We start from the raw sequence: 24,085 nt of genomic DNA, 5'->3' as shown, positions 1-24,085 counted from the left end.
CATAATAGTTTTTTTTTTCAAATATTTGAAGGAAAGGTAGAAAGTTGTTCAGTTTTGAAAGCTGTTGTGTTTTTTCTTTAATCAATTGTTTTTTCTTTAATCAATTGTTAGGCCGATTTTTATAAAACTATAAAAACATAACACAAACGAGAAAGTAAATGTATCATTAGGATCGATTTGGATGCAACTTTTTTTCTTGTAATTCTCCAAAAGAATCATTTTTAGCTGAATTTAAATGCATGATGCCAAATTTAGTCATTTAATATATATATAAAATATGTGATCTTTTTTTTCTGTAACTGCAGGTAACTAGCATAAGGGCTACATCAGAATTCAAAAACTTTAAATATAATTTTTATTTTCTGGTATTTCTAGGGTTTTGGATATTTCAAGTCATGTACATCTTCTAATTAATTAGGCTAAATGTTTGAAAAAAGGAAAGCAAGTGTTTACATTGGTATGTATTTTTAAATATTTGTGATACAAACTTTAGCTTTCACCGGAGCGGTATGCTTTTGCTAATTAATTACATGTGGCTAATTAGCATAAGCTTCACTGAGCAGCAATTTACAATCATGCTGTTTACAGCTCTTGACAGAAATTAACTCAGCAGGTATCAACTATTAAATGTCAAGGCATGGCTAACTTACTATTTGCATCCCTTTAGTTAACTACAGCAATAAGGCAAACAAACCACCTATTAGTCACAATATCCTCCTGTACATATACAGTCCAATTCAATCCATTTATAACACAATTTGATTAACTGCAATCCAATTATAATCAATAAAACGAGTCATTGTGTTTGTTGTCATGCTAAGTAAAGAAATTGATCACATCTAATCTTTGCTTATCCTGTCCTGAGCATGTACGAGGTGACAGTGGAGAAATGTCCTTTCAACAGGTAGAACCCTCCAACAGAACCAGACAAAGGAGAGGTGGCCATATACCTCAGATTTGGGGTTGATAAAAACAGAAAAGAGGGTTCATCAAGCACAAAAGGCTAAACCAGGGCTACTTGCTTAAAAAGAAAAACATAAAACATATTTATGCTGAGGTCTGACAGTAACTTAAAGGTGTGAGCCCTGTCATATCAATGTCAGGAAGCTGTCGATGGAGGTTTCTCAAGTAAATTTCCTTTTTAAATTTGTGGTCATTTTGGATAAATCCCATCAATTCAGGGGAAACTTGATAAGAAGTTTGTCTCACAGAACAAGAGGTGTGTATGTATATATTTCCTGTTGTTTTTATGTAAACAATTTTATCTTTTTTAATCTTTGTTTTTCTTTATTTATTTTTTTTTTTTTCCTGCACCTTGCTGTAATGTTTTTATGTTTAATGTAAAGCACTTTGAATTGTCTTGTACATGAAATGTGATATACAAATAAATTTGCCTTGCCTTGCCTTTCTTATATATATATATATATATATATATATATATATATATATATATATATATATATATATATATTTGTAAGAATGTATTTTGTTTTTAGTAATTTTGCTCTTCCAATCAACCTTTTTCTAAAGTGTAACTTCAGCATGCACTTACTGTACTTGGATTTAAATGTCCAAATTCTTTGAGTTACACTGGTAAATTCTTGTGACAAGAACAATAGGCTATTTTTGTTTTCATTTTCAGTTGCTGTTTTGTGTATTTTTGGTTAGGTTTAGGCACAAAAGATCCTGGTTTGGGGAGCCCGACGCTCCTTTTAAACTGATAATAGATTAAAAATCTAAGCTCATTGAGAGCATTTTCAACCTAACAGCCTGTTCTGGAAAGATTGGCCTCTGTCATATTATTCCTAATGTTTGACAAAAAATGAGCGTTAATCAAGTCAAATCATTAAATAATCAAACTGAACTATATCTAAAGTCACATGGGGAATTCTGTGTTTCAGATAATGTGAGTCATGACGATACAAAAGGATGCTGCCATACCAAATTTCTCTTTTTTTCATCTTGGAGTTTGTGTGCTTCTTTGCGTCAGCATCTCCATATGAACAACGAGGGATAGGTGCTATGTGTGTATGCAGCAAGTAGTGCATGTGTCTGTGCTCAGGTGGCAGATACCCTCGGTAAATCATTTCAGATCCATTTATTCAGAAGCCTGTGTGCAGACGACACCTGCACAACGCTGCCAAAGAAGTGCCACAATGTCAGCAACTTCGTTTGCAGCTTTGACCCCCCCTCCCACACCCACCCCCACTCCGGCTGGTGTGTCTTTGCAAATGTGCATCTGTTTGTGTGCAAGAATCTATGCTGTATACTGTCTTTATTTATGTCTAGTGGCATTCAGTGTCTGTTTATATTAGGCAGCTCAGTCAAATGTGTCTTACTCAGAGAAAGAAAGAGGAAGATAACAAGACAAGATATGCTCTTATTGCTGTGTTGTTTTCAATGTCTCCTCTTAAATCTTGCTTCACTCCAGAGGATGAGTAGATAATTAAATTACTTAAATGAACAAACTGATGCTAAAAAGGAGGAATTTTCAGTTCTTAAATAGCAAATTAATTTTTAAAGGGCTCAGATCACATTAATGATATTTTTAGTCTGGATTCATATTTTTTGATATGACAGCTGTCTCACTGTGTTCAAAATGAGCTCGTTTGCGTGTGTCATTTGCACGCTGACAGTCAGTTGTGACAGTTGTAAAGTGTTCTTGAAAAAGCGCCCAACGCGGACACTCAAGGCAGCCAGGAGAAAGATTTTGCAGGCTGTGATGTCTGTGTGTCAAATTACTTATCTCGCTAAGCATATGCTGGCACTTCAGAATCATAAACTTCAAACCCGGATCCTTCAAAAGCGTCAAAAAAGAACTGTCTTATTCAACACATCAGTCATGTAGCCACTAGCAAAATGAGCGAGATGTCATTTGCACTCAACCAAAAGCTTCCGGAGACATTTAAAGACACTCTCGATGACTGTTTCAATTTGGAAAGACTGTTAATGATCTCGTCTCAGCTGCCTTTTGTGCTTTTTTTTTTTTTCCCTGAAGATACAAGCAAACAATAAAGAGGACTTAGATGAGCACTTCAGTTAAAGCTTTGCCAATTATTGATTTGAGTCCTGAAGACAATTAATAAATCTCTGAAGCACCTATTATCCGGCTGTTGCCTGGGATTTAAGAATTTTTTTGAAACAGGAGCCAATCTCAGGGTCAGTTTAGCCTCTCACTAATGACAAAACATCAAATAATGGTTCCCACTATTACAGACTTTTATGTGAATAACACACCCACCTTTTCTTTGATTAAACTGAAATTAAAATTATACAAGTAATGTTGACCTACTAAAAGCAAAGCATAACAACCAAAAAAAAAAGGAATATTTTCACTAAACACCCATTGAGCCTCTACTGAGTTTCCTCTTTGAATTCCTCACACCTCAAAACACACACTCTGAAGCACAGCTGCAATACACTTGTCCTATAACTCCAAGCTAATATCCAACTTGCTTTGTATCATTCCGGGTGTTACAGAGGGCCAAACTAGTTCATTGCATTAATTGGCCAGTGTCATTCCTGACGTTTGAACAAACAGAGGAAAAGAGGGAAAGCTGGGACAAATGGCACCTAATTAAATTTGGCAAATGTGTGAGTGAAAGTTGCAAAGAGAGAAACCAGCTGACAAAAAAAATGGAGTGACGAAACACCCACTCTGACAAAAGCAACAACTACTTCTTCCGATGGAAAGTTAAGATGAAAAGAAAAAACTACTTTCCTTTTTCTTTGAAATCCTCAACTTCACTAATTGGGTTTTATTCAGCGCTGACTGTTGGGGAAAGAGAAGCAACGATTGGTTGTGTTTGACTTTAGTTTTAAGGCTTTAAGTGCAAGACACTTCTCGAGTCAGAGGTTTTCATTTGGCAATATCCCTAACTAAATAAGAATTATCATTAAAAGGTGCCTGTCATCTGTTATCTGTTACTGTCACTGCTGCAAGACGCATGATAAAAAAAAGAAGAACAAAAAAACAGATTAAAAACTCTTCTAGGGAGAAAGTTGGAGATGGAAACCTGTTTGAACCCTGACCTTGAGGGGATATTTGTTTTTTAGAGGCAGTATGATGGCCCAGCACATCATAGCCTGGGGAGTTATCTTCCTCACCATTTCTACTCTACACTACTGTCTCACCTTGTGTTACAGTCGCTCTCTGCCTCACTGACTCACACTCCCACATGTGAACACACACACATGCATGCAACCCAACCCCCCACCTCGCCTTTTTCGCTTTTGACCACTTGTCAGGGGATGTTTATGGGCCATTGTTTGCAGTGCTGATGATCATTGTCACTGGTTGATTCCATTACACACGGCTCTCTGATTGATGGGGCCCACCCTGACGTCCACTGATATGGGTGTCCTTGACCAGCGGGGGAGGATACAGGGGAGTGGATCGTGGTGTGGTGAGTTGATCTTTTATTTTTAGAAAGGATGCAGGTTTTATTAAGCTGCTTGGTGTGCAGGTGTGATAGAAAATAACAGTGGTGTAAAAATAGTTTCATGAGCTGAATAAGCAAATTTCCTAAATTTCTGCTAAAATGTGACTTATTGCGCAGTTCTGACAACTTTAAGACAAAATTACCCATTTGTTGATCAAACTGGATCTAACTACCCAGATACAGGTTGGTGCCTATACTGAGTCCCAAACATATATGTCTGATTCTCAGCAATGGTTAATTCTAAACTAAATTCATTGCCTCCACATCCCATATCTAGGACTGATTTTGACAAACTTTCAACGAGGCCAGCAGACATCTGCAGGGTTCCACCTTCACCTCTCAGCCCTGCCACTGCACCTGCAGTAACTGAGGCACAGCTGAGATCCAGAGTTTTCTAAGTAAGAAGAAGAGGTGCTATACTTTCAGCTCCTTTGCATGATTTTAAAGAGTTGTTGAGCGCCTTGCATGGCAGCTTCCACCATCAGTGTGTGAATGTGTGTGTGAATGGGTGAATGTGATGTATGATGTAAAGCGCTTTGGGTATCATCCCAGGTACAGTAAAGCGCTATAAATATGGACCATTTACCATACCAGTTCTACCAGGGAGCTTATAACTAATATAATCTAAGAGGAAACATTAAGAATGGTTGATGTTGATGTTGTGATGATCAAATCCTGATTAATAGTTACCAATTATCTGTGTGACAGAAACTGGACATAAAACAGCCTCTCAAGACAAAATTCAGTATTTTGTGTACTTTGTCACATTAATATAAGCCTATTCAATGGTTGTCTCCCAGCAAAAGAGCCAGAATTACTATTTATGTGTGAAAATCAACAGAATGTATAACAAATTGGGGCGAACCATTCATGCACCTGCAGGATAATTAACATAATAAGATTTGATACCACAAAGTCAGCATGTTTGTGATGCTAGAAAAATATATATATATCCAAACTGGACTTCAGAAATGCAAAATTATGTTAGTCATACTGAATGAAACTCAAAACTGGCCTGATAGACCAAGGTAATGTGATTGGGAATCAAATAAGCCCTGTATTAAAATATTCAAATGAACCCAAACAGGTCTAGGTGCTTCGTGCATTCACTTAAAATCAATCTTCTTGTGCTGCTGTCTTTAAGCTGAGAAGTTTATAATAGGCAGAATGTCTTGAACAGTTTGTTACACAGTACGTAACATCATACTGAGATCCATAGCTCACCTTCCTGTACATGTATACTTGGACAAGGACAGTAGTACATTTAAATGACCAGGTGGAAGCACCATAGCTTGATTAAAATGAACATATAACCCTACTGATTGAGAAGAGGAAGAAAATCATCCATGATAAAGCATTTACCATCTAGTTAGGTTCAGTATGAGCATGTATCAGGGTTTGTTTAAGAACTATAATTTCAGCATTTTTCCAAAACACAGAAATTCAAAAGAGGTGATGCAGTTTGTGATATTATGGCCTAAATAGCTCACAACTTCAGATGTGTGTCATTTCGAGACAGTGTGACGTAACTGTTTTTATTTGAGAAATGCAAATTAGTGAAAAAGTCCAAGGTAGGGAGCGAAGTGGCACCTATACTATGAAATCCAACAGCTTTACGTTAATTTAAAAAATACAAGAAAACTAATTGTCAGATAGATAAATAAAGTGGAATGTCAATTGAGTGTTTAAAATCATATCTTTAATAGCAGTGCCTTGATTTCTCATTTATATGCCTTTGCTTGATTCCAGACTCTAAAGAAGAGCACACATACACAGTCATGATAGTCATAAACTTTATTTATGAAGCACTTTAAAAACAAAGCCAACCAGGACTTTACAGAAAGAGGGAAAAAAGAATTTAACACACAATCCACATGGTAAGATCCATATGGAGCACTTACATAGGATAAAACATAATGCATACAACATATAGTACAAAAACTATACTTTGGTATTGAATAATAATATAAATCCTTTCAACAGAGAAGACCCAATAAAAAATTATGTTTCAATAATAATAATTTATAATAAGTTTCCAACAACAACAGTCATTTTTAAAAGATGCTCCACAGAGTCCAGGATCTGACCCAGACAGAACAAGTCTTATTGTGTCACTTGTTTCAATCCGTAACTAAACATACTATAGATCTCTATTGTTATTTAATAGATCTCAACCTTTTTTTGTCATTTATTTATTTTATATAATTCATTGGCTAAGTTTTTATTTATTTTTTTGTTTTGATTGTCATAAAGCTGTCAGGTCCTCCAAGCTTTATCCACACAGATTTTTATTCTTTCCAGAAGTTAAAGGTATGAAAGACAAGTGTAATTTTAAAGTTTGATGTGCAATCAAGCATGTTAATTTAGTTTAATGTAATCTAATTGGCGAGCCTTATTCAAAACATAGCTTGTAGCAATTTCTGCAAATTGACTGTGGGCTTAATTACAATATCAAGGTGTGTATGAACACACTGCCTGTGTTATGGCCTTTTGTAGCACTCAAGTGTCAAATTATTAAAATATTTCCTCTCCATCTTATTAAATTAGCACTCTTAGCTCTGAAACAGATGAGTCTGAAGTGAAGGCATCATTCAGAAGTGACACATCACCAGCAGACAACTGCAATTACCGTTGGGAGGAGATGGGTTTGGCTTTAACCAGGCTGAGGCCTGGATGCAGTGTCAGTGAGGCATTGGTTGTGGTGTTGGGTGATGGAGGATGAAGCAGTGTTGATAGTTAAAACATTTACTTCTGGATACAGCTATGTCCGTTTTTCACACTGCAGAGGCATCATTGATCAGGATGATATCTGGCGATGGTGGAACGTTGAGTTAAAGGCACATGTTTAACAAGCTTTTCTAGCGTTTCCCAAAAGTTGACACTTAAAGACTTTCCATTATGAGCCTGAACAAAAACACAGCCATTTTACTTCTTAGATCTGTCTTTTGTCAGACTACTTTTTCTGAGGAAATAGCTTTCCCAGATCAAAAAACAATAATGTTCTAAGAATGAAGCATGGACACATTATGCTCTTTGATGAAGAAATTAGCTCCACTTTGTGAAATGTCTTGATGATAGTTGAGTCAGACCATTTCTAAAGCTATAATCTGGACTAGATAAGATTTGGCAATGCTCCTTTAAGACAATCTACAAAAAAGAAAACCAAAGCAGGAAAAACGGGAGCCTCTAATAAAACTCACATTAATGGTATTGCAAATATGCAAAGCTATGCAAATGGTATGCATACTGTCAGCTTACATCGTGGCTGTTCTTCATTCATTTCAAAAGCTATGACTGCAATTAGATGACAACTGATTGAAATCATGTGCGTTTTATGATACAGTTACTTTTGAGAGCTGACAGGGTGTTGTACGATTCGATGACAGTATATTTTCGCTGCATGCAGAGATTAACTGCTGTTATTGACCCTAATGCAAACCAGCGGGTGATACATTTCAGACAAACTGCTCGCTATCTTCGTAATTTGCATGTGGTGTGTCATTTACCATATTCCCTGATTACCTAATGATTTATGCTTTAATATAATGCACAGAGCAATTTCAAAGCAGCATGCGTGCCTTACCTTTACAGTGACTTAACATGTCAGAGACAGAGAATTTGAAATGATAGTTTAAGGGCTGCAGGGAAAAGGGAAGTCTTATCAGTTAGGACTTGCTTTGTATGTTGGATTTTTTTCCCCTGTTCTCCTTGGAAGACAGGGGTGCAGTTGATGAATTCTTAAGCAGATCTAGCTGATAATTGTATTTCATAACTGTCATGCGGAGAGGGACTGTCCGCTGAGAAGCTATTTGTGTCACTGCATCTCTCTCTCTCTCTCCCTCTGCCTCTCTTTCTCTGCAGCCTCTTCAATAAAACTCAAATCACGACAGGGATTGTTAAGTCTACCTCCAAGATTATTAAATCCAAATGGAGAATTTATGGGTGACACTTCATAACAATTAATCCGAGATGCTTGATTAATAAAGTTCGCTCACCCCTCCCCCCCTCCGTCTTGTTCTCCTCTTCTTCGCCCTCGCCGTCACTAAAGTTGTCCTGTTTGAGTGGGATGGAGATGGAGGAGGAGGAGGAAGAGGAGGGGGAACAGACGTATGGGTGGCAGGATGGTTGTCAGGGACGACATGAGTGTCATTCTTTTTGATTAATGGAGCATTGTGACCCCGCCCCTAACCCCCCTCCCACGCCCCCCCTCTTTCTTCCCAGCATGCCCACTCTCACCTCTGCAAAGTCCCCACCTTCCCAGCCACCCCCAATAACAGGTAAAAATAGATGTGGGCCAAGTTACGCTCTCCATTTGGATTCATACAAGACATGATCTGATAGGAGGGAAAAGCAGAAATCGAGACAAAGAAAGAAACAGGAGAGTAAAGGAAGTGGAAAGAGAAGGATGGGAATGACAAGAAAGATGGAAAGAAGAGAAGACAAAGTATAAGAGCTTACAAAAAAAAATTAGAGGAAGCAGAAAGACCGTTTTTTATGGAGAATGTCACCTACATAACCTTGTCACCATGTTAAGTCAGCTGAGATTAATTAGTTGAGTGAGACTGAGCAATTAGGTCAGTAGTTTGGGTGTGTAAGAGTGTGTATGTACATGATTGTGTGTTCATGCATAACTTTTTTTTCTATGAAAATTATTTTATTTAATAGGAGAAAAAAAAACATTTTTGGGGGGGGGGGGCTTTTTTTTCCCTTGATTTGCATCTCTTTTTTTTTTTTTTTTTTTTTTTTTTAACCCTAACAAGAACAAATCAGCCAAACAGAAACACAAACAACATGATGACCAAAATGTATGCAGAGGAGCTGATGCCTGTCTGCTCTACAGATCCGGTGCATTTTTATGTTTTAAGTTGAGTAAAACTTATTGAAACCATGAACATTTATTGCCTTTTAGCAAGGCTGAATTTACAACAAAATGTTGCAGTAAAGGTCTACTATGGCATTTCATTTTGCTGCTTGAAACTGAGACCTGGTCTGTGGTCTGTTATCGCACAATTGTGGCTCTCGGTTCATTTAAAAGAGTGAGAGAATGAGAAACCCCTTAGACAAATCCTTGAACCAGTAAAGGCTTACAAAAGATCATATTTAACAATGATGGCTATATATTTTCCTTTTTGCAATTAAAGAGCCCCTCTGTGTAATTTAATGCTTCTTTTCAAGTGTCGGGTCCCCTGAGACTCGGCCTGTAGCTATGCCATCGCTCTTGGTGATTATCATTAATGAATGTCGGCGAGGACCATCCCTCAATGTGACTAGGGAGGAAACACAAGCCCTAATTAAAGGTTCCTATTCATAAATATATGCCTGGAACTACACAGATCGAGCGGCACTATGCACACAAGTCATGTTAATGTCAGAAAAGCACCTTTTTAAGAGCATTTTCTCCCTTAATGTACGGCACACCAGCGGCTGTGACAGATTTTAGGAGCTGAAACCCGCAGAGAGAGGGATCCGTGCAATTTGAGATCAGCAGATTTAAATTGTAAAGTGTAAAGCTGAAGATTAGGATGCTCTAATTTGACACACAAGAGGACTGATGACAATAAGGCTCGACTTCTAGCTGCAGTCTTACTGTTTAACTGAGCATTATGATACAGCTGGGGTGTGTTATCCTTATGAGACTTTTGTGTGTTTTTGTCGCAAAAGGTTCAAGGGAGCTCCTTGTTGTAAGAAGTGAGATTTAGAGAATGAAAATGTTTAACAGATTTACAGGACATCACTAGAGATTAAATCATTCCTTATTTCTTGTGTTCTCTCATACATTTTAATCAGTTTAACTGCTCTAAATGTAGACTGTCAGCTACTCTCGCAAACACAAAGTTATATTGTCACATCAGTTCCCTGGATAAAGCTTTTGGTATTTGTTATGTGGAGGAGATCGGGTTTACATTACAGATAACGTTCCACTTTTTAAAAAGGACTTTTTAGAAACTCGTGTCAGAAAAGAGAGCTCAGAGTGGTAAACATTTGGCTGCTTCTCTTTCCTCCTTAATGGCAGAAAAATGCTAATTGGAGTGCATGTGTCAGAGAAAACAAAAGACAAGGAGGAGGAGGAGAGGGAAGCATGTGTGAAGTCGGAAAGGCTGGTATTTTTTAAATGTGAAATATGTCACTTGACTCAGCCCAGCTGGATCTTTAGCAAGGTTGCTCCAGGAAGCAGGAAATTTGTCTTGATAAAAAAATTTGGCCTGTGTTGTTTTACACTGTAGCTCATATTAAAAGGAAGCAAAACCTCAAACTGTGCTTTTTCTTTTTTTTTTTTTACTGTGATTTCTGACACTCTGCAAATACTCTGCTAAATAATTCGACCAGAGTACGTGTAAACAAGTTAAAGTTTCATACCTCAAGCCCCCAAGAGACTCCAATCCTTTAATAAACTTGAACTGTCACTGCTGTGCAGCATTTCATCACGTTCTTCATCCAAACTGACAGAATAAAAAAAGAACTCAGGAGGGATTACAGACCTTTAATTGCATTGTCAAAACTACGGCAACATATCGGCCTTAAGTCACATTAAACAAGTGGTGCAAAAGTAAATCTCTATAAAATATCAAAACCCCTCTTTCTCTCCTTCTCCATACTCAAACTTGGCACTTTAATTATGCAGTCTTATCTGATAGATGTGGAGATATAGCTCATGTCAAAGTTTGAGCCTCTTCTTTATTAATTTCTTACTATATATTCTTATATTCAGCCTGTCAATGAGTGTCTGGAATCTGATAGGGCCCATCATTGATTGAAGATTACTTTAGATTATACAGTGAAGCATTATCTTAAGGTGGAAGCTTTTCATCATTCCAAGTGTGAACTTATTTGAAAGAGTCAGTGGGAAAAGATGACACTCTGTTTTTGTCTTCCAAGAGAAAGAAAAAGATGCAAAAGCACTGACAGCAGAATTTGTGGTGCACAAATCATATTGCATACCATAACAACCCAAAACTATTTGACATCAGAGTTTTAGAGGGCTACGAAACACTCTGGTGGTGAGCCACAGGCCGATATAAACAACACTAAAGTCAATCACTTATGAATATTAAGAGGAAAGCATTTAACCTTTAACCTTAACTCCACTGAAATGCTGCTGTTTCACTAAATAATCTTACAAAGAAATCTGTGAAAAATGTGTCAAAAGCAAACAAAATTTGTTTTCCACCTGCACTGAAAGTAGTTTTTAACCCATTACCAGCTGTCAGATAAAGACGTAAGTAAAAGAAATCAAGCTGTAGCACTGCAGCTTTATTTTACCACAAAAAAAGGTTTGTGTTCAACAAACGGATAATGAAAGTGAACCGTGTGATGCTGGTGATAACTGAGGAGATGAAAAGAAGTGAAATAGTTGTGAAGATGATGAAAAGATAGTAAAGATAAAGAGGAAGAAACTGGAAAAGGAGGACTGGCTTAACAGGGATTTTAGAGACTTTTTTTTATAGCTGCATTTTCTTTTGTGTTGTGTGTTTGACTACTTACAGTAACACACAGTGCCAGGTATAAGGATATGTGAGTCATAACATTGGCTTTATTCTCTTGTTTTATCTGCTTTATAGATTTGACCATTTCCAAGATTGTATATTCTTCCTTACCTGAAAGGACAACCTGCAGGACTTTCTTTGCAATAAGGCAGCACAAACATCTCCGTACGTGGTCGTGTCAAACCTGGAGAGAGAGAGGAAAGGGACAACAGAGAGACGAGTGTAATGTATGTATGCACACGATGACTACATGGATGTTCTCGCCGCTTCAAGGGGAGTATTTTCACACAACAGGATGACATGTCAGCAGGCTGTCAACCAGCCACAGTTAGGAGGAAGAGGGGCTTCGTGTGCACAAGTTAGGGTTGGTGGGTAACAACTGTTTGTGCATTTGGCTCCAACGGACTGTTACGAATCAGCACTAAGGGTCCAAATATAAATCAAAATGTGTGTAAATGAGCTGGAGGAAAGAAGAGGTAACCATGACGGAAAGAGAAAGCTGCATCAGTGTAGTTTTTCTTTTTATTCTGCAGATTTACACACAGTTCATTGCAGAGATGCTCACAATGTGGTCCAGGATCGGATCTGACACAAACATGTCCAGTGAAATTTCATAATATAAAGCATGTAACCTTTGAAGGAGCAAATTCTACTTTACTCACTTGTCTAGCATCAGTAAATAAAAAATTAGATATCCAAGCGAGGTTGAGTTAACTCAAATGTATTTTTCATATGAGATTTTCCCCTAATCTCCACATTTCCTAGAATAATTATGACTGAAATGAGTGAAAAGGAAAATCTTAACTTTGTTCAGAAGCTGTGAAGCTATTTACTGCTGTGTTTATTATGTAATTACACCCAACCTTTATCTTCTTGGTTTTGGGTTCAGTAATAACGAAGACCTTTCTGAGCACAGGCGTTGTGTGTACAAACCCACAAAATAAGCTAATAAAAAAGCTTGCTCAATGATCAGGAGTAGTCATCAGATTTGGTACAAAACAAGTCAACATTAAAGATAAATATTGCTTTTCAGACAATCCTATGGTTACATTTAAAACTGTTAACCTTCAAGAAATGAAAATTTCAAGCCTGATGAAGCTGATCTACACTTAAAATGTTGTAGCTCCTCCAGTTTTACTGTAGAAAAAAGTCTGCAGCTCTCGTTTGTCGGGACAGTTTGGATGGAAACATTATGACGTAAGGAGGCTCCGTCAATCAGCGGGCAGGCTGCTTTGACTGACAGGGACAGACAGATGTTGGGGCGGTACTTTGGTATTTCTTTGACCACATAATAAGCCGCCTCAGACTTTTTCGCCAGCGCAGATTATCTGTTAGCGTGGAGAGGCAGTGGCTCAGAAACAATGCAGACAAAAGGATTTTTTTTTCTTTTTTTATGAGTGTTAAATACAAAAACTCACCAGCAGTCGGTTTAACCAGGACGGTTTGCAAAAAGTTTTCTAATCCAGTTGCTTCTCTGCTTGTATCCCAGTCTGGAGCTGTTGAAGCTGGATAAATGAAAAGAGGAAAAATAGAAGGGAAAACGTCCGATCGCTGGTTGGAAACGGAAGAAAAGCGCACGGTGCCAGTTTTTATGCCATCCGAGTTGTATTATGATTATCACTCTTTATATATATATATATATATATATATATATATATATATATATATATATATATAAATCAAGCCATCCCCCTTCTCTTTCCTCCTGACCATAATTCAGATTCTTCGGTATCACGCCGCCTCATTTGAGATAACATTAGCCCAGTTGTGCGCTCTTTATAAACACTTTATGCTGGATAATAGTTAGGATGGAGAGTAGGCTATTAATGGAGTCTCTTGTGGATTCAGAGCCCCTCCCCTTCACCAGAAGCCTCGATAAAAAGGTGTAACGAATCGCCTCCTTTGTCCCATTAAAAGGGGGGGGGTTCACCAAAAATATCCACAATTTTGTGCAAACTTTTGAGAAATGGCTGAAGACCAGCCATGCAATAAGTTTATGATTAGCTTGAACTCAAGCGTAGAAAAAAGACAAAAAGAAAATCCCTCCTCTGATTTCAAGATCCCTGTTTGCTTTAACTGTTGTGGTCAATATTTTAGGATATAATCTAATTAATCAGTCAAGCCTGAAATAAAACTGAAAAAGATGTGACTGGGACGTTAGAAAGCGATCAATAAAAACCGAACTGCAGTTCTTGTCAATGTAAACTTCCAATTACCGCAAAAATCTGTTTAACAGATAGTGTTTAGATCTGCCTTTCCATCATACAAATGGAACTTTTCTTTTTTAAGTGGCACCCCTCAGTCTTTTGTCGAAGAGGCACCCACCCCCCACCCTTCCCACGCACCTTTCCTGGAATCATGCACGTGCAGGAGGTGGGGGCAGAAAGTGGCGCAGAAATTAGAGGCATCCTGCTGAAAAATTCGAGCAGCAGATTGACAGGTGGGCTCTGACTGTCAGGGTGACGCTTGTGGAGGGGTGGAGTAAAGGAGAGGCCGGAAAGGCAGCTGGATGTGTCTGTCTATCAGTGGGAGCTGTCTGAACGCACGGCGCATCACCAATGTGCGCACATTTCACTGCGGAGAAAACCCGCGGACGCTCCCAAGCGCGTTTATTATTATTATTTCTTTGCTCCAAACTGTAATAAATCCAAGAAAACAACAGTAAACAGCAACAAGAACAATCGCGGGTGATTTCGCGGCTCAGCGGGCGGGCCTGCTCGGTGTCTTTTGTGATGAGTTTCTGAGAAAATATCAAGTCTCCGTGTTGACAGTCGGAAGGTAAGCGTTTATTTAAGTGTTTCACTAACTGGATGTGAACTGATTTGCTGGAGGATTTCGCCACAGTCGCGCTTGACTGATTGACATGCACCCAGCCTACTTAACGTGACTATTTCACCTCTTTTTCTTTTCTTTTCTTTTTTTCTCTGATTTCTTCCTTGTAGCGGAGCTTGGAGAGACCGGGAAGCTGGCACCAAGGTGGACGGAGAGAAACACTACATCGCAGTTTTTTTTGGACGCAACTCCACCACCGAACGAGTAACAGAAACGGCAAAAGAGGAGCTTCCCTTTTTCTTTACTTTTTATTCTCATAAAAGGTATTAATTAATCCCAGGAGAGGTGGAAACAGATTTATTTTTATGGGAACGCGGTTAAAGGACTGTGGCAGCTCTCCATATCCCTGCCCCAGAGACTGAAACCGAAGCTTTTTCACCACACCATCCTGCGATGAGTTTTTTCTGATCGGAAGAAGTTAACGGACGAGCCTCTTTCTTCTCCAAATTATCTATAATCACACAAAAAAAGACGCGTAGAGAATAAACCGTCACTTCTTCGTCCTGCGAGGGATCTACACTTTATTCATATCATCCCACTTGAAGGGCAGAGGAAGCGCTGCTCGCTTTGCTCTACCCCCTCCCGTCCGTCGTTGCACCGCTTTCCTCTCCAACTCGTCCGCTATTTTGATTTCTGCATGAAAAGTCCAGCGGAAAGTCCTGCAGCAGCATGCCGAGGAGAAAGCAGCAAGCCCCGCGGCGGTCATCAGGTAAGCCTCCGCTCTGCAAACAAACACCCCCCTCACCTACCCACCCCTAGCCGTCCCAGCCTCCATTTAGGGCTTCACACACACACACACATATACCCAGGACCCCGCACGGATGTAAGACAAGTTTACATAGCTGCTGACAGGCCTGATGTAGGACGACCCAACAGCAGCGGGATTTCTTGGAGATTGTAGACTTTTGTCAATGTTTTGTAACAATAAACTCTCACACACGGGAGTAACCAACTTGTACATATAGATCTCTACATTCCACACACACTCAATCAAATCGCAGTCGTTCTTGAGAGGGATTGTTTGTGCATCTTTTCTTTTTTTTTGTGTGAGACCTCACTGCTCAAAGCTGTCCTCAGGTTGTCTGGTTCAGCAATCCAACTTCTCCAAACAAAGCTCATCTTATCTCATTTTTTACAAACCAACGCGTTTGATGTTTGAAAACAGGAAAAAGAAAGAAAGAAAGAAACAAGTGGCGTATTTTCAGCTTGTGTTCCGCTCTGGGATTGCCATCCTTGATTTGATGCTTGATTGATCGCCTGTCATGCGACTGCCTTTGATCTATTCATTCCTGATAAACATCAGTAGATCGTTCACAGCAGAGACACGCATGCGTCAGGCGGATGGACTTCCTCAAAAGGGGGGAAAAAAAACTTTTCTGCCCCCACCAAGGAAGCAAAGAAAAGACAAATTGAAAGAAAAGTTCTCAAGCGGGATAAATACCCTGTGATTAATACCCAAGGGGGGAGGGAACAAGGGAGGAGGAGGTTGTGGGGTTTTGAGAGGGTGGTGGTGCGTAGAGTGATCACACAGAGATGATCCTCCAGCTTTGCAGGGTAAACAGAGGAGGCTGTGGTCACTTTGTTTCGACCTGACCTCTGTGTTCATCTAGAAACAGGAAGTGGTGTAAATCTGTAAGACATGTGTGGGAAGAAATTGTGCAAAACCACAAAACCAATTTGAGATTATAAGAATAAAATTAGTACCTTCTGACACAGAAATAGCAGCTTAGCATAATTATTTGCAGGTTATTAACTTTATGGGGCCAAAAACATATACGCTAGATGCCTTTATAGATGTTTTAGATAACAATGAGTTAAAAATGAAGCACCAGTTCACAAATGAATGTTTTCTGTAACCTACAAAAAAAGTTAATGACTCCAACTATTCTCCCCCTTTATTAACAAACTTTTTTTTTCATGCCACAAATGAAATCCAAGCAAACTCATTCTGCCTTTTAATCGGCCTACATGTTGTCGCCACCACACATGAACAGTTCAGCAAGAGAATCGCATGTTTGCCTGAATCCATTTGATGTCCCTGGGAGATGTGTATGTGTGTGTGTATGTTGGTGAATGTCTGTGCCAGTGTGTGTGATTGACACGCGTTTCCAAATGACGAGAAAGACGAGCCTTTGAAGTTCATGCGGTAATGACCAAAGCCGAATAAAACAGCTGTAGAATGTTAAGCAGGCGTTGGAAATGTGAGGTTAAGCAGACTTAATCAAGGTTGTGACGGGAGGACTTTGAACTCGGTGGGGCTGTAATTTCTAATTGACGTGAGGCTTTAGTGATGGATGGAGAGAAACTTGTTTGAAGAACAAGGCTGCATGCTGAAAATGAATAGTGTCGATTTAGGTTTCTGCCACCATTTCTTTTTTTTTTTCCTTTTATTTTCTTCCCTGCTTTTCCACCCACTTGAGGTCATTTGGCTGTGCCCTGAGGTGCCCCCCTCCCCCCAGATTTTAAATATTGATCCGATTGTCTGTTTTTATGACAGACACATACATCACAAGCAGTGAGGGTCAATCCTTACTTGGCAGACTTTGTCTCTACATTATTTCCAGTGCCTGACATATGGTCAATCCAAAAACTTCAACACCTGATGTGAGTGTGTGTGCGTCTGTGTGTGTGTGTGATTGATTCCGCACCTTTAAATGCTGGCTATTTTTACAGTGCATTAGCAGATATTTCCACAGCCCAGATTTGTCACTTTGGAGTTGCACTAAAACCAAATATTGCATATGCTCCTCAGAGAGGGAGAAGGCTTTCAATAGCTCTTTGTATGCCATTTCAAATGGGCTCTGTTTCATCAGTCACAGTGATGATTTTAGAGCCTGTAATGGCGCTGTACCCTATCTACTTTATGACCAGTGACAATACATCAGTGTTCTTTCATTTGGAACCGCATTACTGCATCTGTTAGTTTTGGCAGTTGGGTTGAGTGCGGTGAAATCTGAGCAGCGGAGACTTTTGCTGCAGTCATTTGTCGTCATTTTCTTTTTCTTTTGTCCTGCTTACAGAACTGATGTTGTGTTGATGCATTTCTCTAAGTAATTAACGACATAAACAATGCACTAATATCAAGTGACAATAATAACAAAAGGAGATTACAGTCAGGTTAAACAAGCAGGATTAGATCAGGTGCGACTTGTCTGATGAATTGCATGTTTTACATTACTGTAAAAAGCCTTTAAGATGAAACAGTAGTAAAATGTCCATGCAGTGCCACTATGGATGTCTTGCCTTCATTTATAAGCGGTCAAATAAGTACTGAAAATGATTTGATAATTAATTAATGCCATGAATTACATGTTGCCAACAATTCTGATAATCGATTAAGCTGTTAGTCGTGCATGAAATCCCCACCGCTGAGCAGATTTAGCTCCTCAGAAGTAGGGAAGTGGTGTTTTGTCTTGTTTGATATAGTGAATTAAACATCTCCAGGTTTTGATATGGTGCCATCTAGGCCTGTGGCGGTGTTTTAATTAGCCTTTTTTTTTCTTTTACATATTATAGATCAATTGATATATTATTCTCTATGGTAAGGGTTGCACTCCATATTGCAGGATCTACTTTCTAACCAAAAAATTAAGACTTTGGTGTAACTGCAGCGAACACAGGGTTACATTATGCAGATTGCAGTAATATCATGTTAAAATATGGCATCATTCGTTATTACAGCAGGATAATAAGTAATTACTGCAGTTTAATTAGAAGATGGGAGATACTGACGTACACAAAGCTGCCCATAAGTCTGTATTTTCCTAGTTTCTGAGGTCACATCTCTGATTGCTGCTAGAAAATTAATGGTACAGCTGCACGTCTGCTCTTGCTTTTAGTTTGCCAACCTCAATATCTTAAATCAAACACTGTCACTCCAAGTAATGAATCTGTCAACTAATCACTCCTCGTGTCGCCGTGATTACTGCGTGACGCTGCTTTGGAGTTTGTTCCACGAGAGTTAAAAAGCTTTACCTTCAGTTTTATTACATCTTCTATACAACATTCAGCTGTGCTGACTGAGGAGGAGGTAGATCAGTCTACAGTGGGGGCGGAGGTCACTGGTCACTTTTCGGTTCAAACCTATAGAAATCCTTCTCATATCCTCTTATATCAGAGAGATCAGTGTATCATTGTATTGATGAGATGACCTGCTGATCCACTCTCTGACATGGCCATGTGGAAATATAGTTTTCCTTTGTCTTAATGGAGATGGTTGATGACCGGTGGGGTTTGGCCAAGTTCAGCTCTCCAGACATAAATCACATCACAGATGTGGTCTACAGATGCCGTTTACAGGGCCTACTTTACCCTCTTAGCATGATTTAGTATCAGATTTAAGTGACCTATTCAAGGCTAACTCTGCATGTTAAGTCAGTGTTTGTCCATGTTGAAGCCGCAATGAGCAGATTAAACAGGATGCACAGACACCGCTTCGCTTCTGAGCGTCGTCACTGACATCGACGGCTGCCTTCTTCTCTCCCAAACTGCCACTAGCACTACCTCTGAAGGAGTCTCTTAATTACGACTCAGGGCGGGGCCTTCCCTTTCTTTTTCCTGACGGCATCGTTAGCTGGGGTCCCTAATTATCCAGGTAGCTGACAGATCAGCGACAGGTCCACAGATTACTGCTGACAAATTCAGCAAGGTGTCAAGTCTGCAAGCTGCAAGTTTGATGAAATCAGCTCGGCATCACCCACTTCTCATGTGCCCACCTCAGTTTTTTTTTTCCAGCGTAAACTCAGCAACAGAGGTTGCTCATAGTGGCACATGGCATTTGGAAATATGTAATTCAGCTTAAGTAGCCACGCAGTTTGCAGCAGAGGTGCCTTTTAATAGTTCACAGTGGATGAGGCCTTGAAAGATGCTCGTGATACTTTCTGTCTGATCTTTCCGCTAACAGCTCTCCGGTTTGTTTGACAGAACAGGAACAAAGTTCCAAGCCGAGCAGCGTTAATGCATTTTGTTGTTGTTATTTGGCATTGTGTTCCTCTGCAGGAATTTAGCTCACGGCACATGTCAGGTAAAAAGCAAGCACGAAAGATGACTATTAGAGGCTTGTGTTAGTTTTATCAGGATGCTTCTGATAAAGAATTTAATGACATTTGTCAGGATGTGAAGCAGCGCTGTGAGGGGAGAAAAAAATACTATTTGAAGTGAAAAATGTAGATGACAACACAGTTTGTGTGTTTGTGTGTGTGTGTGAAACTGTGCATCACTGAGCAAGATGAAGATTTTTGTGCATGTGTATGTGGGCATGAAACATTTAGATCCTGTGATAATGCAGTGTGTGTAAAGTGTCATTAACAGGTGACATTGACTGAAGGAGTCGGTGGATTTATATTTGCTAAAGCTCACACTCTGCTACACCCGTAGTTTCATTTGCATGTGGTGTCGGAACCAGGAGGCCTTCAGGAAATCAAACACACACTAATCTGCGCACACGCATACACGCAAAACTCCACTCTCTGTCCTCATCGTCGTGGAGGTTAAGTGACAAATGAAGATCGATGACTGCTCTTATGGAAAAGAGAGGGTCGGATTGAAAATATGTGGGAATTAGACGCGCCAGCCAAGTGAAGATGTAAAGGCATTCGGTGCTGCAGGCGCGAGGTAAAACTATCCCTGAACTTAATGAGGTTTAGAGGAAGCCGGAAAACCTGGGTTTTCGCTCAAGCACAACACAAGGAGCTTTGAGAAAGAAAGAAAAGAAAACAAGGTCATTTTTACAAGAATAAAACTCACCATCATTCCTTCTCAAATACATCCTGCACCCGCGTTTGATCTGCTAAGATATCATTTCAAAACAGCTGCCGAGCAAAATCCACAATGTGAAGGGGATGTAAGTATAACCGCTGCAGGAGGAGTCAAGACACCAGTTGCTGAAAACTCAGAAGCAATTACATGGAGGGAAAGTTTTCCTGTCGATGGAGTAAAAATGAGGAATTTAATCGAAAGGGGAAGAGCGGAGGATCAGATTCAGATTATAACATGTTTATTGCTGCCACACACAAACTGAATGTGTTCTAGACAAACGCCGACATTTCACGTAGCGTGTTATGAGCATCCATGCTTGATAGTCATGTGTGAATATGAAAATATGTCATAAACGAAGACCAGGGTGGTATCTTCTCATATTTTGTTTATTTCACACCATCAGCCCTGAAGACATTCAGATTATCAGCATGTATAACAAAGAAAAGGAGCAAATCTTCTCACTAAAGAAGCTGAAAACTTGTTTTCCTAAGTTTTGACAGACATCAAATCTCCAATTAATGATTTATTTAACCTTTAATTACAGAAAACTAAGTTTCAGGTATTAAATGTGGCTTCAGAAAAGGGAAACCTTTAAGAAAAAGCTGTATATTTTTTAATGTTCTCACCATTTCTTAAAGGTTTTAGCAAAGCAGCAAAATGCTGTGAGTTTTCAGACCTCCAAAGTAGCCCAGCTGCATCTGCACATTAAACACAGTTTCTCTGTGAATTTAAGATTTAGTCAATAGCAGTTGGGCTAAATGTGGAGTGAGTATAAAGATGCAGAAAAAGGAGACACCTGGATAGTCGTGATTTAAGGCAAGACAATGGGAGGTCCAGGGTTCGCTCAGAGGCCAACTAGTCCTCCAGGGAGCAACTGTCTACCTCAGCTGTACAACTCTGTACACATTCTGTATTTGTTTCATTGTTGTTCTGTTTTTTCGTGGGTTTTTTTTTTCTTCAAGTCTTCAGCACAAAGCAGTTTTGTGTGCCTGCATACTCTTATGCATGTTGTATTTTTCCTTGAATGATTAACCGTGTGGACCAGCTGGACATTGTCTCTCTTTAATGGCTTAAAATTGCAAAGCCCTATAAATGGTAATCATAATGGAGAAATACTAGATTAGAAGTTTCTCAGTTAGTTTGAACTGAAACGTGGCCTCAGATTTACAAGCAAATCATCACAAACAGTGATGTTGTGACTGAGTTGCCACCGGATGTCCCGCACTGTTTAGCCTTGAAGTCGCACTTCTTCTGTTAACTGGCCTCAAACATCTGGCGTGCAGCAGGGTGGGTGCAAGCGGGTGTGGGTGAGGTGGAGAACACAACAGAATGGGAGCAAGAGGGGCCGTGAAGAAAAGGTATTAAAAGTGACAGATGAACAAGACTTGGGGAGACGCTCCCTTGCAGCAGCTGTGACTGCTGCCATTGCTCTGACAGGTGTCAATTAAGAATTACTGCAGAGGCCCTGTAGTCATTTTTTTCCTGCCCAGCTGTCTGTCTATGCGCCTTTTTGAGAAATAGCACTTTACCCTTGTCATTGCGTTAGCGCTTTGCCACAGAAAATGAGTGCATGGCGGGCACTCAAATCAATAACCAGTGTATTAGCAATTATTTTGTCCATTGATTTATGCTAGGGTGGGGACTCCCAACGTAGTGTTATTAGCTGCTGATTATATGGGCCTGCACTGTGCATGAAACACATACACTTGCTTTGCTGTTGCCAGGTAGATGTAGTTTAACCTTATAGGTTGAGCCAAGTTCACATGTAGGGAGGCACAAGGAGAATTTAGTCCTGACGTCTCAGGAAATCTCTAGATAATGAAAGGTTATAGTTTAATAAAACCATACTTATATTTTTAGTTTAGATATTCCTAGCCAAGGTGGATGTACAATATTAGATTTTTCTCATTTATTCTAAACCAGTTTACGCAAGTACTTATGTGCATTGATTTAAATGAAAGTTGGTGGAAACCTGAAGCATGAGATTGGTCTAAAGTTTGAATGTAATGCCCCTTCCACTATGAAAAGTAGTGGTGAAATTCCCTTTTGCCCTCACACCTCTAAAGAGAGTTGTATGTAGAGCATGCTGTGCTAAAACTGGAAAGGACCGGTATAGTATTTCACAAGAGGACAGGTACTTGTTTTTATTACACTGCCATTGATAAAAGCTAGTCTCAGCATATCCAAACGGAAGTCGTTGCAAGTGGGCAAAAGTCAGGGGGTGGAAATTTCTATCCCCCTGGGAGTGTTTAGCTGATAGCGTGGGCTGGGAAGCAATGAATATAATTTTTTTGGACACTAGTTTACTGCAGATAAGCCATCTGGGAATGGATACAGTTAACAGATGACACTATGTCCTTGAGAGCGGACGCTGGGGAAGGTTATGCTGCAGCCCAGTGTAGTGCCATCTCTCCTCCTTTTACCTCTTCATCTCGATCTCAGACTCCCTCTGTCTCTCTCTCCCGCTGCTAGTTTTTAGGGGGATTACCGGCCTCCTCTCTCCCCCCTGTAAGCCTTTTCTCATCTTCCTATCTGTCATCAATCTCTATCTTACCGACTCAATTCTACCCTACCTTGTTCATATTTTCTTTCATCTTCCTCCCTGTCTCTCACCCTCATCTATCGTTCTCTCACCGGATGCTCAAAAGGCAGTGAACTGGTTACAAGAACATGAACTCGACATCTGAAAAGGAGAGTGTAATACTCTCCTCTTTCAGGCCCACTGGCCTTGTTCTCATATTTCAAGATTCCTTTTTTCTTCTCAAATAGTCTGATTTCAGCAACCTCCTGCAGTCACACTTCTGAGTCATGAAAATCCAAAAGGTCACAGAGCAGTGATGCCTAGTGTCATGCTCTTTGAAGTTTGAACACATGACTGTCACATATTTTCCAAGAGCCATCTCCACTCCCATTAAGCAGACAGTTTATCTATAAAGTATGTTGCACAGGAAAAAGAATCAAAGCGTACTCTGTTAGTGTGGCTGCGTTTAGTTTTGTCTGGTGCTTCAGTTTGAAAGACACCCATTGACCTCAGTTTGCTCAGGGTTACGTAGTGTAATCACTTAAACATCATCAGCCTCAGTGCTCCACTTGATAGGCAGTTGAAAGGGGATATAATGTTTCAGGATCAGTTCAACAACACCACATGTTGCCCCTGAAAATTCCTCCCAAATCTTTCCAGAGCCGCTGTGCTGTCTGAGACAGTGACAGTCGCAGGGGGGTATAAGCTCAGCTCCGTCCCTCTAAGTCGTCTGTCTCTGAGAGAACAGCAGGAGGCCTCTTGTACACCCTCCTCTCTCAGCGTGTCTCTTTCATCATTCAATCCCTCAACCGTCTGTCCAGCACGCTGGCTGGATGTCCACCTGAGCATCTGTTTCTGATCACCTGTCCCTGTTTGTATGATGACCCAAACACTGGCCTGTCGTCTCTCTCTGGTCCATCTGCCTCTTGTTTGCCACTTCACAAAGCTCCCCGATAACAGGACTTCGTCAAACAATGAATAACGTTTGTGTCTGCAGTGACACCATAGGCTGGTGTAAATGATACAGAGTGAGTAACGCCACGTCTACA

General features: G+C 39.8%; 1 protein-coding gene across 2 annotated transcripts in view; it reads left to right on the top strand.

Moving 5' to 3' along the window:
• LOC121628086 (teashirt homolog 1-like) overlaps positions 1-24,085 on the top strand; it is a 152,785-nt gene that overhangs the window by 108,734 nt on the left and 19,966 nt on the right. Inside the window, exons 1-2 of one of the 2 annotated variants that reach the window (XM_041966987.1) lie at positions 14,324-14,704; positions 14,869-15,467. In XM_041966987.1, coding sequence (XP_041822921.1) covers positions 15,428-15,467 — 40 coding nt within the window. In that variant the 5' untranslated portion in view covers positions 14,324-14,704; positions 14,869-15,427. Of the gene's footprint in view, positions 1-14,323; positions 14,705-14,868; positions 15,468-24,085 lie in introns of those variants that run through there. The other variant, XM_041966988.1, reaches the window with a different exon arrangement.

Source organism: Melanotaenia boesemani, chromosome 17, assembly GCF_017639745.1.
Source record: "Melanotaenia boesemani isolate fMelBoe1 chromosome 17, fMelBoe1.pri, whole genome shotgun sequence".
Taxonomy (NCBI): Eukaryota; Metazoa; Chordata; class Actinopteri; order Atheriniformes; family Melanotaeniidae; genus Melanotaenia; species Melanotaenia boesemani.
Note: the sequence above shows the minus strand (reverse complement) of the source record. Positions and strands in the feature narration are given on the sequence as shown.